Consider the following 16079-nt stretch of genomic DNA (forward strand, 5'->3'; position numbering starts at 1 on the left):
GCCGGTGAAGCCAGCTCAGGAGCACGGGCTTCCAATTTGCTGCGGCCGCAATGCGGGGCCTGCTTTGCATTCACATTCCTGGGCGGATTTGAAGCTTATGCTTCTGTAATGAAAACAGCTTATGCCAAGCGTTTTTAATATAAGATACACAAAAGAAGTAAAAACTACAGTAGGAACCTGAATTGCAGCCATTATTTTCGTATGAAGGTGGAGAGTTTGTGGAAGCCATGTGTTATACTTGGTTATTCAGATGTATAAAGGTTGGGAGCAGGCTGCAGACCTGCCTGACTGAAGGCTGAGTTCAGTGGCTAAAGTAGGTAGGGACAGCCCTGGACTGGACCTGGAGCTGCAGGTAAGCACCCTGGAGCTGCACAGGGAGACTGAAGCTGCCAACATTGAACATCCTGTTCATGGCAGGGGAGTTGGACTTGATGACCTTTACGAGTCCCTTCCAACTCAAACAGTTCTCTAATTCTCTAATTCCCCAGTATTCAAATGCTTATGCTGCCATTGTTTCCCTCTACTTATTAATTACAAAAGGTAAGAACCAAACTAATGGATTTTGATGTAAGCACAGGCGCAGCTAAAGAAATCACTGAAAAAATATTTCTGCATTTAGCCCACACCAGACTGGTGTGGGCAGAATTGCCCTAAGTGGTAAAGCACAGTGCCTTTGCACTTTCACAGCTCAGCACTAGCGCCAGCGCTGAGGCACAAGCAGCTTCGCCCCCCTCACCATTACATTTTCTGCATGGACATACAACCACTTTTCACTTACTTTTATTTATGGGGTCTGCCATGGGAATCCCAATCCGAATACAATTGACGGCTTCCGGGCTGTCTGGCTGGGGAAGATCTTCACAGTTGGGCAGCTTTAATCTCATCAGAATCATGGGGTTGGATCTAGCAAAGATATACTCGGTCTGACACAGGACGTTTTCCAGAATTTCACACTCGTCGCGGCACAGGTCCCGTGGTTTGGGAGCTGGGGAAGTCTCATCGCAGTAGGGGAAGGCGTAGTGGCAGAGTGAAGGAATAGCAAACTGGGAGCATTTATCCGACAAATGGCTGGAAGTGCCAATCATGGTGAAGGCAGCTGCAAAATATACAAGGGGATTTTACCTAACCTGGTGGGAATTTCACTCCTGTGCTTTCGCCTTCCCAGCGCAGCCCTCCCTTCCCACTGTGGCTATTACTTTCAGAGATCCAGGTGACGAACAGACCTTCCAGAAATACAGAGCACTAATTGCATTAAAAGTTATTAACGATGCTGATTTCGCTGACAGAGAAAACACATCTGGTTTTCAACACTGGCCTAATGTTAAGCACGTTACCAAAACCCAAAATCTAATTATACATTATTTCCCCAAGTAATTTATAATGGCTTGCAAAGTCACTGGATATTTCGATATCTTTGGCCCAGCAAGTGAAAATCAAAGCCCTTGCAGGCTGCACAATGACAAAACTCCCCAGAGGCATTCAAGGCCAGGCTGGATGGGGCTGTGAGCAACATGGCCTACAAGGAGGTGCCCCTGCCTACAGCAGGGGGTTGGAATTAGATGATCTTAAAGGTCCCTTTCAACCCAAACCATTCTATGATTCCATGAAAACTGGTATCCGTGCTGAGGAGCTCACAGCAACTGAGGATCAGCAGCTAACAAAAAAAGAAGCATTGCACTTTATAAAGCATTAGCAGCTTTTTGAAAGAAGTTTCCCGGGAAACAGACAAGTGCATTTTTTACCCACCTGTGATCTGATTTTCTATTTCACCTTGCATATGCAAAGACTCCATATAAATGGTCCGATTTCCAATAAACCGTGCACAAGCGATCCCCCGGTAGGGCTGGCAAAAACCATCCTCTTCGTACTCATCCCTGAAATCAAGCATAAACACAAAGGGGTGAAATGTTTCACACGCGATTCTGCAACAAAACGTCTCCCCGGGGTGCTGGCGCTCGGATTCTCCGCGCCCGACGTGAGGGGCTCGCAGCGTTTGTCCTGCAGCCCAGCGATTCGTTCTGGGGATGCTGGCGCAGCGCAGAGCCTGCACGCCGTCCTCGCCTCCATTAAGAGCCTGTGATAAGGGATTATATGGTCTTTAGGTGGTGCAGAAGGCACGGCGCAGGCTTTGCGTCCCCGCAGCGCCGCAGGTAGTTTTCACGAGCTCACAAATGATTCTGAAGAGAATATGAGGAGCACGCAACATCCTGAGTGTTCAGCTGCGTGGTAAAAATGGTATTGCTGAACCAAACCTGTCTTTTCACAGTGATGAGCACAACAGGAAGAGTTACACTGGCAGAGACAAGAGTTAGAAGCATATATGAAAATCACACTCCTCCCAGCCCCCAAATAGGAAATGTTTCCTCAATCCTCCACCGGTGTGGCAACAATTATTGCTAAAACAGAACCGCAGCTAAACCAGGAGTTAAGAAGCCAGATTTCTTTCATTAGGTGCTTTGTTTTATACACTATAGGAGACATTCAATGCATAAATCCAGATGTGAAATTATTTGCCAATATTCTTCAAACAAAGCAAAGCAAGGAAATGACTAAGCCTCTGAAGACCAGAGCAGGCACCGCTCACTTTGAGCAGGTAAAGCACAGCTGGCTGCTGGCACACAGCTTTGTGGCGGTTTCCACGAGGGGTTTGCAGGCGAGAATCTGCCCTTTCACTTTCTCACTTTGAGAACCCAGTTGGTGACATTTGGGACCCACCTCCTGAACAGACACCTCGGCTCTGCTGAGGTCACGGTGCAGGGAGAAGCTTAATGAATCATTAATATTTTCTGCTATTTGTGCCAATACCCACATAAGACAGCTCCTATACGGCTCTCAAGCGAGGAAAAGTGATGTTGGAATTCCCCCAGGTATGATCATAGCTGGCTTAAGCAACAGGTTACTTACTTTCTGTATTTCTTTCCCCTAAATTCATGCCCCCCCCAGACACTGAAAGAGTGACAGCACAATCAGACTACTCTGCTAATAGGGGAAAATCACATCTTTTTTAATCAACTCTGCTATTAGGTTTGACAAAAGCTACTTTCATCCCCTCCCGGAGACCTTGGCTGTGAGAGCTTGGAAATGCAAATGGCACATCCTGCTTTGAAGTCACCCTGCATTGTGTGCGGGGCTTAGTCCAGCCTGGCTCCCATCACCCTGTCACTAATGGGATTAGAGGGCAGAAGTGCTGGGATCACCCCTTAGCACACCCCACACACCTCTGGGCTCTCTGCAGCTCCTGGACCGTGGGCCCGGGGCTCCCACTGGGAGCACTGGGAGTGGGGATGGAGGAGAGGGCTGGACAGGAGGTGGGAACCTTCCACAGCCAACTGCCATGTGCTGAGAGACGGGTGGGAAGGGGCCCAGGTGTCACTGGATGGTGGTCCCAAGATGTTCTGAAGGATACTGGAAATTGGAGAGTGAAGGCATCTTCTCTAAACTGCTAATCGATCTTTATTAACGAGAGCAGTGGCAGGCTGAGATGTGCTGGGTAGAGCACAGCCAATGCCAACAGGCTGGCCAGCACTGGTGATGCAGACACCTGAGCACATTGCTGTGTTTCTGCTCAGTTGGGTATGGCCAAAATCCTCCACTGGTTCCTGAAAGGCCAACAGCTGAAATGCACTGAAAAGCACAGCAGTTACTCCAGGCTCTGGAAGCCAGTGCTCCATCTTCTAATCAACTACTCCCCAAACAGAATAGAACTCATTACTTAATAACAATTCTGATTATTTTTTAAACTGTATTACAATTTTATAGGAGATTTAACTCAAGGACTGCACCTAACAACAACTGCTCTTATAGACAACCAAGCAGCACAATTTAAACACTCAATTAGAGAAGACAAAATCAGGAGGAATGCAGTTAACATCAGCAAAGCAAATTCCCCTCACCCTGAGGTTCACCTCTGAACTGAAGAAGATTGAAGCGCAATGGCTGCAGTGGAACGGCTTGCTGGTGAGCAGGGCCACCCGCTTACCTTGATGGAAATGCCCCGAGGAACAGGATTTGGGAGATTATCTCAGGAGGTGAAGATCAGAGGAAAGAGGAGAGCTGAGATCCCAAAGCCTCTGCATGCCACAGCGGGATTTGCAGAGGGATGACGGAAAATGAGTGGCTCAGATGGAGGCACTACCTTGAATTGTCTTGGAAAACGGCTCCATGATGGGGCGGAAGGATAAATCAAATGGAGTGGGAGCAGCAGAGTGGGACAGAGCTCTTGCCTGGCCTTAGCACATCTGCACCTCCTGCTGCCAGCTGGCAGCTGCCTCTGGCTGGCTTTAAATGCAGAATGGATGGAGGCCGAGGCTGCTGATTCCTCCTACGTAACCCATGCGATGCACACCTCCGTGCTTCATGGTCCTGATATGACCCCACCCACAGCAACATGGTGAGTCCTGTGGCTCAACAGGAGTAAGATAGAAGCCATTCTGCAATTAACATGGTAAAAATCACCAGACAAGCTTAAGTCCTAATGAGAGAGAAGACAATCCATGCCTGTGGGCACTGCTGACTGGGGACAGACACGTGAGCACACTGCCCCACCTCCTGCACATCCCACACCTCACCACGACTACACAGAAGAAGGAAAGCACTGGATTTGAATGCCTGACAGACGATAGAGCACTTAACTGTTTTAATGTTATTTCTTTTCACATTTGGTTTCCACTCTGTTTGCTAGACCAACCCTGATGTTTACCCTGGAGCTTGCCCATCGCTGTCAGATCCTGCTGCAGCTCCCCATGCTCCAGCACTTCTACCTCCGTGAGATAACAGTGCCACGGATTGAGCTTACACTGTACTCAGGTGTCCTCAAATATCTGACTGCACAAAATCAAAGTCACAGCACAAAACAAAATTGCCAACAACTGAGAACTCACTGGGGTTCATAGGTTCACACCAACAGCAGGCCCGGGAACTCAGTTTAGTGAAGTTTTGTTACCAGACTTTACTATGAACGATTGAATACATTCATAGAAAAGCTGGACCTTCCGAGATCATGTTGTATTTATTTTTATTACATCCAATTTATTGAAGTTAAATATTCCAAAGATGGTGTAATTGTGCTCCACGCCCCATGGATTTCTCTCTTTTTTTTTGCCCCCCAGCTTTGAGTAGGACTTGCATGACTATTTGATGAGAAAGACTCACAAAACCATTTTTACATGTTTTTGGGCAAACGAGAGATGGAGGACAAGGCAAGCCCAGGTCCCAAATGCTTTGAATGTCCGAAGGGAAGAGATAGGAGCCCCACTCTCCCTTCTGACACTCTTTACAGCACTGGCACACTGCTATATGCACTACCACATTTACAAAAAGCAGCAAGGAAAAGACACTGTAATGTGCAGTGACAGTGGAAGATGGTGATATAAAGCCAGCAGGGGATTAAGGCGTGTGTGCAAAACCTGTTTTAGGACCACTAATAGGTATGAGGAGCAACAGCAAATAAATGCAGCATTATCTCTGAGATCTACCCAGTGACGAAGGAATAGCGCTGGTTCTGTGTGAAGGCTGTCCAGACAATTTCTCATTTACAAAGTGAAAGGCATTTTGTCTTGCTTAATTTTTTATTTTTTTTTTACCACAGCACTCAACTACTCACAGCTGTTTATCTAAATAATTTATATCCAGCAGCAGAGCAGTGATGGGAAAACGCAGCCAACACTGCCCAGCTCAGACAACTGAGTGCTTTATGCCCTTCTCTTCCAAGGGAACACTGCTCGGTCCCACCACCCCTGCAGACCCCTCAGCAGCTGCCCCACGAGGGCCCTGCTTGCTGCTGAAACTTGCACTGACACATCTCACATCTGCAACCAGCAGCCTGGCCGATGACGGTGCTGCTTTGGAGGAGTTGAGTTCGTAACAAACACTGATGGGCAACAGCGTGGAGGGAAGAAATTTGCTCCATAAAATTTGGCAATTAATTAAAAGGTGTATCAATAAATTTTTATTACTACATGTATCGAATACACCCTCTGTGCATGCTTAAATGCTGTATAAATTATTTTACATTGTCAAATAAATTGTGTTCTGTTCCATACTCGTGTTCCAGCTTTGCTCAGAATAAAAGGTACAGAGTTTCTACTTGGCAGATATCCCTTAAAGCAAACAGATGAATAATATTCTGTCAGACTTTCCAAAGAGCAAAAACCCATTGCTTGTGCCTTTGAAAATGGGAACGTATTGGCTCTGTTTCATAGCAGTACTTCAGAAATGGGAAGGCTGCATTTTACTTTGTAAAAAGAAGAGAACTGCCCAGACTTGCACGTCACCGTGTAATTTAAGAAAAAGTTCTGTGTAATATAAGCTATTGCTGTTTTGACACCCCTCTAAAGTCACAGGGCAGCTAGGGTTTAACCGGCTCACTAGAAACGCAAGGGCGTAAAATACGAAATGAGTAATGCTGGGTTTTGTCATCGTTACATTTGCAGAGTCCCACAGCACCACTGAGACACCTCTTTCCCAACCATAACCAAAAAATAATTCAATGAGCAAGTATGATCTGCCTGAGCAGTGCCTTCATTTACTTGTTACTTCTCTTCCCCACTGATGGCCGGTTCCGTGCGATGCCTCCAACCTGGACACGGATACAGCATCAGCAATCGATGTGCCTTTGGGCTGCTGCTCTGCAGGGCTCAGCGCAGGGAGGGCAGCCAGTGGCCCAGGCCAGCTCTGCGGCCACATGACGGCCATTCCCTGCTAAAATTGGGACAGCCCGAGCTCTCTGGTCACCCCAAGTCTCCCAGTCACATGGACACGTCACTTGGGGCTGCCAAACACTGCGCTCACCCCCCTGCTCACTTCTGGTCAGGGATTTGGGTGCTGGAAGGCAGCTGGAACTATAAATGGTTCTGCTAACCAAAGGCGGGCAGCAGTGCGGAACCCACAGTTTGGAAGCTTAATAAAGTAAAACTCCCACACAATTAATCTCTTGGCAAGGATGTACCAATTCACAACTGCATGCTTTTTTTTTTTTTGTCACTGTAAGGAAATTTTACAATGTCTCTACCAAAATCATTCATTTTTGGAAAGCAAAAGCTGCCTAGATGAGCTCAATACCTGTGGTCATGAACTGGATTTAAGTACTGACCAAAACCAACCGAATTATCTGGGATGTTGGCCTCTGAGATTCACTCTTTTTCTCCTCTTAAACACTCTATATAACAAGCCCTCCCTCCCAAACTCCTCTCGCCCAGGCAGTGGCCCCATGCACGGGCTGGGCGGTGTGCTGGCGCGGCAGCTGCAGCTGGTTAGGGAACGACCCTGGTAACAGTGCTTGGATCTTTCCTGGCACATCTGTTACATCATTATTCAAGATGAACTGCAAATCATATGCTCGCAGTTAGGGAAATGGCAGGAAACTTCTCGCACTCATGTTCTGTTTGACAAAGCTATTTGAGGGTTATGTTTGGAAGGTCGCTTTGTCCAAGTTTTGAGATGCGGGAGAAAAAATGTAACATGTTTTCGAAGAGCAGCCAGGCAGGATAAGATTACAAGTGCTAAGCGTTGCCTCTTGTAGCAAAGCTTTGTGCTGCACAGCCAAACACGCTCCTTCTCCCCTGACTCTCACGGAGCCACGATGATCTCACACACACATCCCTTATCCGCCTCTCATCAGGCATTAACCTTTAGATAAGGAGGGCTTGATGGAACGCTTGTCTGCTGCACACCATCATTCTGCTGCAGCCATTCTGCAGGAGTGATGCCAGGCCACAGGAGCGACACCAGGCTGCAAGAGCAAAACCAGGCTATGGGAGCAATACCAGGCCACAAGAAGCCATGCCAGGCCATAGGAGCAATACTGGGCTGCAAGGAGTCATAGCAGGCCTGTCTGACGGTGACCACGTGCAAATGAATTGGACCAGACCACATCCCATCTACATCCATCTCACCAGGGAGCAACCCTCAAACAGTCTGACCGAGCTGCTGCCATCGGTGCACCTCTCTTTGTGTGAGCAATAAAAAGCCTCCAGATCCAAAGGTGCTCCTACATCAACCATCTCTTGGCTTTCACAGACACTGCAGCTAACTGAGTGAGCGCCCTGGCCAGGATGCTGATGTTTCCTAGAGACTGTCCTGACCTTCAGCATTGCTGCATGGGAGAATTACTACAACACGAGGCACTTGTTGACAAGGGAACAGAAGAACCAACCCCTGCCCCTCAGGGATCTCCCAGGGGCACAAACAGTGAGACAAATCACTACGGACACACTTAGATTGCATTCTTTCTCTTGTCAGATAGAAGTCCTCAATATCAAGAAACTTATTCAGTACTTAGTCACACCAAAGAGGCCATTTACCTTTCTTTCTGCCATAAAATAAGTTGGAGATTACATTGTGTGCCTCCTCCCCACAAACTGGATTTCCTCCCCCATGGAATTCACAGAAAGGTGCACCTTTGTGATGCATTAAAAAAAATTAAACACCAAGCCCCAGCAACTTGAAACGCAGCAGAAATACAGTAATACAGTCAGGGTTCAGACACCTTTCAAATGGCTTCTTCTGGACATTAGGGGCTTTATTCCCCAATATTTAACTGCCCCGTTATAGGCATAATGGGGCCTCAGAGTGAGTGCTCATGCAACTGATACCACAAGAGAAGCTCTCTTTGCATCAAATGCACGGCAGAACCTGGCTGTAATGTGTAAGGAGCTGGGTCCTCTGAGGTGTGCTGCTCTGAGAAAACTGCAGAGAAAGGGCACTTTGAACCCCTGTGATGAGAAAAGACCGAGAATAATAACAAAGTTTTAAGGAACACCTTTTTGCTTGCCTTACATTAAATCTCCTTTGTCAGGTGTCCCTTCTTTTCTGGAAAAATGAACATTTTCAACTTTCCAGTTGGTGCTGATGATTTCTGTCTGTCCCACAACTGCTTTCTCATTATCAACAACTGAAATTATTCAGCAAGAGAGTGTGTTCGCTGCTGTATGATACCAGCTTTTGCAGCAGGATCGTTGTCTTCCAGAACACACAGGAAATGATGCACGTTCATAAATTAAAACATCACAAATGCAAACATTTAATTCAAAACAAAATAGATTTTTATGGTACTAACACATAGGCCATTTCAATAACGTGGGAAAGCAAGTTCATTTTCAAGCTAATTTTCCAATCTACAGATGATTTGCTTTCTCTCCCACAGAAGACACCCAAACATCCTATTCTCCAGTGATGTGCCTTACAGACCCGTTTCATTCCTTGCTAAAACTAGTGCAGACTGTTCGCTGCCCACAGGGACTCCCTGCAGAAGTCAACGTCCCACTCCTTCCTCTGCCTCAGGACACTGCAAATACAGCTCTGAACTATTTATTTATAACTGATACTAAATCTTCTGTGGCACCATGAGCCAAATCTGAACGCTACCAAAGGAGTTTGAGGCCTTCTGCAGCCCATTTTATCTCTCACTAACCTTTTCCTGCTCTACCTTATTTTCTTAAGTCACAGCTTCTTTTTTTTTCTTCTCCTCCCTCCCCTCTCCTTCCTTCTAACATTTAATTTGTCTTATGTGACTCAAGTAAGTCTTTCTTCTGGTGACCTAATATTTTAACCTTAAGCATGATGAAAAACAGACTTCACAAATCTGACACTTGAATTAAAAGTGAAACACATGCCTCAGCAGAAGTTAATTAAAAATAATACGTATAATGTTAGCTTGTTTAAACTATTATTCGACCAAAAATTTGCACCCATCAATAACCACTACAGCCTGCAGTCACTACAAATATAAGAGTAACCACACAAGCTTAAGCTCCCTGCAAAATTAGCTATTTTACTTCTCCTTTTACTTAGCAAAGCTGACAAGAGATGCTGGTGAAGCTGCCTAGCTCTGCCCAGGGGGTGCTGGGGCACATTCTGTGCAAGGGCTGCCTGCCCACAGGCACAGACCTCAGCACATCCAGACCCAAACAGATGGCTGCTGGATGCCCTGCTCCCACAGCAGGCATAAGCTGAGGTAACTGACTACCTGTGCACTACCTTGCTCCTCTTGATGTGGTAACGCCAGCCCTGAATGCATTCACGGCCCTTTCTGCTGGGCTGAGCACTTCAAAGGAAGCACACTGGATGGAGAGCGATTATGTGGAAAAAGATGACCTGACATTCCAGGCTCCTTTAAAAAATCGAGTGGAAAACACATTTTTCTACAGGGCTTTCTTAGGAATCCTGTCGAGGTACGAAGGCAGAGTTTTTCCCTGCTGATGAGCAGCCTGGGGGTTGCTGAGTTGATGAGCATAATGCTGTGCTCTGGCTGGGGGTAGCTGCTAAGCCCCAGACCATTTTAAGCAGTTAGTCTTATTTGAAATAGTTGGTCAAGTTTAACAACTGTGAAAACATTTAAAGTTCACATAACTCGCAGGTCTATCATAAATTGTGCTACTGACAGACACACATAAATAGAGGCTACCCAGCTGGGAATAGCCAGCCTGCTTTAAAGGGAACCATGAGTTACACTGCACTGAGAAGGCCTTCTGAAAAAAGATTGCTTTCGAGATAAGAAACTCATTCCTAAGACAACAAACATGAGGGAAAATATGGTGAAAATTAAGATGTGTCCATCCACTCCCTCAAGGTAACAGAATAAGGCACAGGGAACTTGTTTGCTTTCTTTAGGAGCATCACACAGCATGAAGCGGTCACTCTTCAGTATGTGGGACCAGAAGATTCCTGTTTCAGTCAGCCTTGAGAAGGACAGCCAGCCTAAATTACAGAGATCCTGACCTGAAGAAAGAGCTGTGTAAAAATGGCAGCTGCCTGTTCAGAATGTTCAGAAATGGGCCAGATACCTCCCCAAAGTTCTCAGCAGAAGAGGCAGTCACTGCCATTTTCTCCTGCTGCCTTGAAAGAATGAATGCTGAACACACCTTCCTCCTGTCCTACAGCAGCAGCACTGAAAGAATTACTCAGTAAATTCTGACCTCCCTTAGATTTTTCTATTTCTCGTGGCGGTGAGTAAAGAAGGAAACATGGCTGAATTTGCAAGGCCAACCAGTTAGAAACACTGCCAGCTTAAAACGTTTGCCCAAGGAGCTCAAAGGAAAACCTAGCTCATTTGCAATAAGGTGTTTGTACAGAACATGCAAGATAATGCCATCTGGCAGTTCATTTGCAGCCAATTGCTGCTATTCAAGGGGAAATAAACCACCTTCCTGCTTCCCAAACCAGAACTGTTTCTTCTTGTTCAAATGGCAGAAGAAGAAAAAGTTATATATTTTTCTGGACTGGCTGCAAGATACACAACTACCTGATATTTACCAAGAAATAAAAACCATGCTGCTTATTTATTATTATTATTATTATTGTTACTCCAGCACGCCAGCAACTGAAGATGCCAGTTTGATGAAGCTTTGCATTAGCAGTAATTATGCTAACTTACCACCACCTATGGATGACAGAATTCTAAGACAGTTTGCAAGCAATCTCTTCCATAAATTGATGCAGAGGACATTTGGAGCCCTGACAGCACCCACTGCACCATTCCTTGGTAGGGTCTGCTCCCAGGCTCAGCACAGTGGGTTGAGCCACAGGACACAACATTTCAGCTGTAATTCTGAAATTAATTGGTATCGATAAAGTTGTATGCACATTGTAAATGATATCAATGCATTCCCTCACTGAAAAAATATTATTTCAGATAAAAGTAGCTCCAAAAACTGTTCCTAAAGCCTTGCTTAAATAAAGTCTGTCCTGGCACACTTTCGCAGTTGTGCTTTATCAAATCTAAAAGCTGTATTTTATCTCTGAGTGGGTGAAATGCTGGTTTGTATCAACACTAACTCTTATCATGGTATGGTAACATAAAACACATTAACACCATTTCACAACTGCATAAAAAATTAAATAAGGATTATGCCAACCTTCATCTAGAAAGGCATGCACACACACAACCCATGCAGCAAGGTGATTTATGCACACTGTGCATGAAGTGAGAACCCGAGGAGACACCAGTACTTGTATAGCATTGTTCCATTTATCCTGTTGGGGTACTTTGGCATGATGATATTTGTCTGTTTTGTCCCATAAAATCACTTTCTGTGTCACAGGTGGGGTAACATTCCTGTGTGTGTCTTCTTCGCACTCAGAAGACAGGGCAGCTCTGCAGACATCCAGGAGCTGCTCTGGGTTTAATCCCCATCAGCTGAGTCAGAGAATCTGGTTCAGCGGCAGCTCCTGATGTCAGCTACGGCCTCCAAACCAGCTCTCTGCACAAGCAAACGCTCCCCAGATCACTCCTCTGCTTTTCTCATTGCTAAAATCATAGTTGCTCTTGTTATCTTTTGTTCAGGTCCTCACCTGCTGGCTGTGCTCGGGCATCTGCATCCATAGAGAGGGACATACTGACACCACCAAAGATTCAATAAATGCCAAAAATTGCCTCGAGAAGCAGAAGTCCCACCAGGAGGATTCAGAAAACAGCTTAGCTGCAAGTAGTAAAGAAAAGGGCTTTGCCATGCTTTTAGTGCTTCCTGATTAAGAGATTCTAAAACAATTCGTACTTCCTTCTTGCAAGTCGGAAATGGTAGAACCACCAATAATAATGCAGATAAAATGTACAAGTGATTTACGTAACTACCTTCTAAGAAGACAACTTAAGAGAGCAGCTACTGAAATCCCATCTTTTCAACAACGTGAGCTCAAGAGATCTTGCACCTGGGCTAACTTCCCACTCCTTCTGTGATGCCTGGAGGCTCTGCGTAACAACTGGGGGGAAGACAGCCTAAGTGCAGCCACCCTCACGCAGGCTGGTTAGATGGAGGACTACACCTCTGACACCCTAAAAGTGGCTCTGGACTTGGGACAGGGATCACTTGTATGCACTGTAGGTGCTAGCTGCTGGATGGCACTGCAGCAAAGAATGTGTGCATTCTCCTCCAGCAAAATCATGACTGAGAGAAAATGTGGTGTAAGTACATTTACTGACACAAGACATTTGCCTGGAAAACAGTGGCAGGGCAACGTTTGCAATTCATTTTTGCTTAACACCGCCTGTGGTTGGCTCAGGCATCAACAACAGCATCCAGCTCCTCACAGCTCAGATAACTGCCTTCTTTCCTCACCGAGGCAGCCACACACGGGTTTTCCTGTTAACAAGATCAATAAACTTGACACACACTGAAATCGATGATTAACTCCTTTTACAGTATTTGAACTCGCCCCAGGTTACTGCTTTAAACAGCCAAGGCCAGTGTCGTGCGTGTTTTTAATTATCAGGATAAATAACGTAACACCTTATAATCTTCCTCGTGCTTAATGACTTTGTGATGAAGTAACACAAATTGCAACCAAGTAGGTAACTACATGCAGGCAGCCTATGCACTGATCTTATCAAGGTTGGAAAACCCCTTCTGAAGGTTTTATACTGCACGGCAGGACTGAAAGCAGCGTGGGTCAAAGCAGGTTTATTCACATTTGTAATGTTTTTACTAGACTGAATAAACACTGGAACCCTGCTCCTGCTGCAGGCTGTGCAAACCCCAGGTAAACTCTGAAGCTGACGCTGGATGATGGACACATCCTCGCAATGCTGTGCAGCACTGCAAGCTCAGCATGTTTGTAGGACTGTAATTCATCATCATTATTGTTATTACTATTGTTATTGTTGTTGTTGTTATTATTTCTCTTGAATAATTGCTACCACGAGCAACAGAAGCTTTCACTGCTAATGCTTTCAGTGCTTCCTCGTCAGTCAATTTCCAGGCCAGCAGCAGCAGCAGGCTGAGCAGAAACCTGCACAAAGCTTTGCCCTGGGCTGAGTGGCTGCATGCCATTGGGATCTGATGAACCTCCAACAGATCTCTCACCACTCCCCATCAGCACAAACTGAAAACATCAAGAGAAGATTTCTTTAAGGAACAGCAGTGTGGGCTGGGCATTAAAATATGAGAACAAAAAAAGAAAAAGGTATTTTCTCACTGAGGTTTTACTACCTGCTTTTGCAGAGTATTTTATTACAACCACAGAAATATTACAAACCTTGAAACAGGATTTCCCTTATAATTACAGGCCTTATTGCACAGCATTATTTCAGTGCACCTTGGAGATGACCCCAGATGTTAACTGGTTGCTGAAATGTTTGCTCCCTCTTTCATCCCTTCCACCTGACCAACTCCCACGGCTTCCAGATCCCAGTGAAGCACCCCAAGGACATTCAGCCACCAGAAGGTGCAGGCTTTCAGGTAAAACAAGACAATGAAAGACTTTTAAGCCCATGTCCCATGGGACAGAAGTAGCATACTCTCCTGTAACACTGATTTCTTATGCTGAATGTCCAAAACAAAATGGAGAGCCCCCAAAGGCTGGAACTGGGAAGGAGGAGGAGGCTTTGGTCCTTGGGTTCCATCTTAAAATTGACCCCTCCATCCCCAGAACTGCAGTACCCTGCTCTTAGAGAGAAGCAGAATTGGAGAAGGGTCTGTACTGTAACTACACATAGAACAACTGCTAGAAACCTCAGATACCACATTGTCTGAATACAACACACCTGGGCTCCTCACACGTAGACCCTCTCCAAAACATCCAAATCATCTTTTATTGCCCTTCTGAGGACAAGATAAATGTTCAGGGCCAGCCCTTCCCCAGAAAGCAGCCTGGGACAGGCTCTGTTAGCCAGCACCATAACCTGATATGGACTGAGAAGGGTGAATATCATTGTTGCTCCACTATGGTTAAATCTTGCCTCACAGACTTTGGGCTCAAAGAAATCCTTGTAAGGCATTTAAATCATCCCTATGATTAGAACTAGCTGAGACTTTGTTTGGATGGGAATTGTCTTAGAAAACATCATCTCTTCTAAAAACTGGAATGTGTCATAAAAATACAGTGGTTAGGACAACATTGCCACTGCAAACTTACAGCAGCTCCAGAAAGGGTCTCTGGGTTAGAGGGAACTTGGCCACAAAACTGCTGTTGTTGGGAACGACCACAAGGGAATTGGGGTCTTCCTCCCATCCAGTGGGCACTTGCTGGGCTGGGGCTGTGCAGCACTTCCTAAAGCTCTTAGCTTCATTCCAGCAACAAATGAAACCAAATACTGCAGGCACAATGTTGTTAATCAAGAGCAATTCTGTTACCAACCAAGCAGTCCTGGTGGCAGCCCTACCATGGAGCTTAGCAGCATGGGTTGGCCGTCCCAGCGTGTGCTCAACCCAGGCCGTGCTGCCAGAGAGTTCGGTGGGAAGAGAGCCCTGGGGAACACGAAGGATCTATAGCATAACAGAACAATACTTGGCCGGTCTGACTATTTGGTTCAACTCACAAGACTCAGTTTATTAACAGACTTAGTCAGACACAGATTGCCAACTGTGCATAACGATCAGATTTTTCTGCAACACTTAAAGACGGTCCCCACAAATGCAGTTCCCCAAAGGCTGCAGGAGATGACTGGGGGAAGGAATGCAGCTTTTCAGCTTTTCATGACTTTTTTTTCCCCATTCTGTTGCCAAACAGAATAAAGAAACTTCAAAATGACCCTCACTTTGCTCATCTAAAATAAATCAGAAAAGTAAGCCCACGGTCTGTAACTTGGGCTCAATTTATATAATTATAGGATTTAAGTGTTTATATAAACCGAATTTTCTAACAATTCATCGAAACTCCTTAAAGAAAGAAAACTTCCTGCACTTTACGTATCCTCCAAGGCTTCTGTGTGTTCCTAAATCCATTCTTAGGCCCTGCTGCTCTCCTGGGGTCCTGCCACAATCCCTGTGTGCAACGTCACTACCAGCCATGCAACTGGGTCATATCAAAGCCTCGCAGGAATAAAAGCACAAACACTTTTTAAATATTATCTGCAGCATTCCACAAAGGCTGTTTCTATACCAAACATTTATTTACTTATGCAGTTGCTATGGGCGATACTGAACAGAAGGAAAACAGATACAGTTCTTAATAGTGCATTGTCTTTTCCTACATAGTATAACAATGCATTAGGCAACTCTGGCTCCTAATGTCCAAGTCATAATGCATTGTGCTCCCTTCTCTCTCCCCACTTAAAAGATATTGACATCAATGTGATTAATTTGTTTTCAGATAACAAAGCTATGTCTCCATCTCGTGTCATACCTTTCCTTCAGACCTCTTGAAGA

The 16079-nt window shown here is 45.5% G+C and overlaps 1 protein-coding gene across 4 annotated transcripts in view; it reads right to left on the reverse strand.

Moving 5' to 3' along the window:
* Positions 1 to 16079, reverse strand: part of ROR1 (receptor tyrosine kinase like orphan receptor 1) — a 133698-nt gene that overhangs the window by 7965 nt on the left and 109654 nt on the right. For all 4 annotated transcript variants that reach the window (XM_048944881.1, XM_048944883.1, XM_048944880.1 and 1 more), the window contains 2 exons: positions 1747 to 1874; positions 779 to 1096 (listed from right to left, as the gene is read on the reverse strand). In XM_048944881.1, coding sequence (XP_048800838.1) covers positions 779 to 1096; positions 1747 to 1874 — 446 coding nt within the window. The remainder of the gene's footprint in view (positions 1 to 778; positions 1097 to 1746; positions 1875 to 16079) is intronic.

The sequence above is a fragment of the Lagopus muta genome, chromosome 5 (assembly GCF_023343835.1).
Source record: "Lagopus muta isolate bLagMut1 chromosome 5, bLagMut1 primary, whole genome shotgun sequence".
In the NCBI taxonomy this organism is placed as follows: domain Eukaryota; kingdom Metazoa; phylum Chordata; class Aves; order Galliformes; family Phasianidae; genus Lagopus; species Lagopus muta.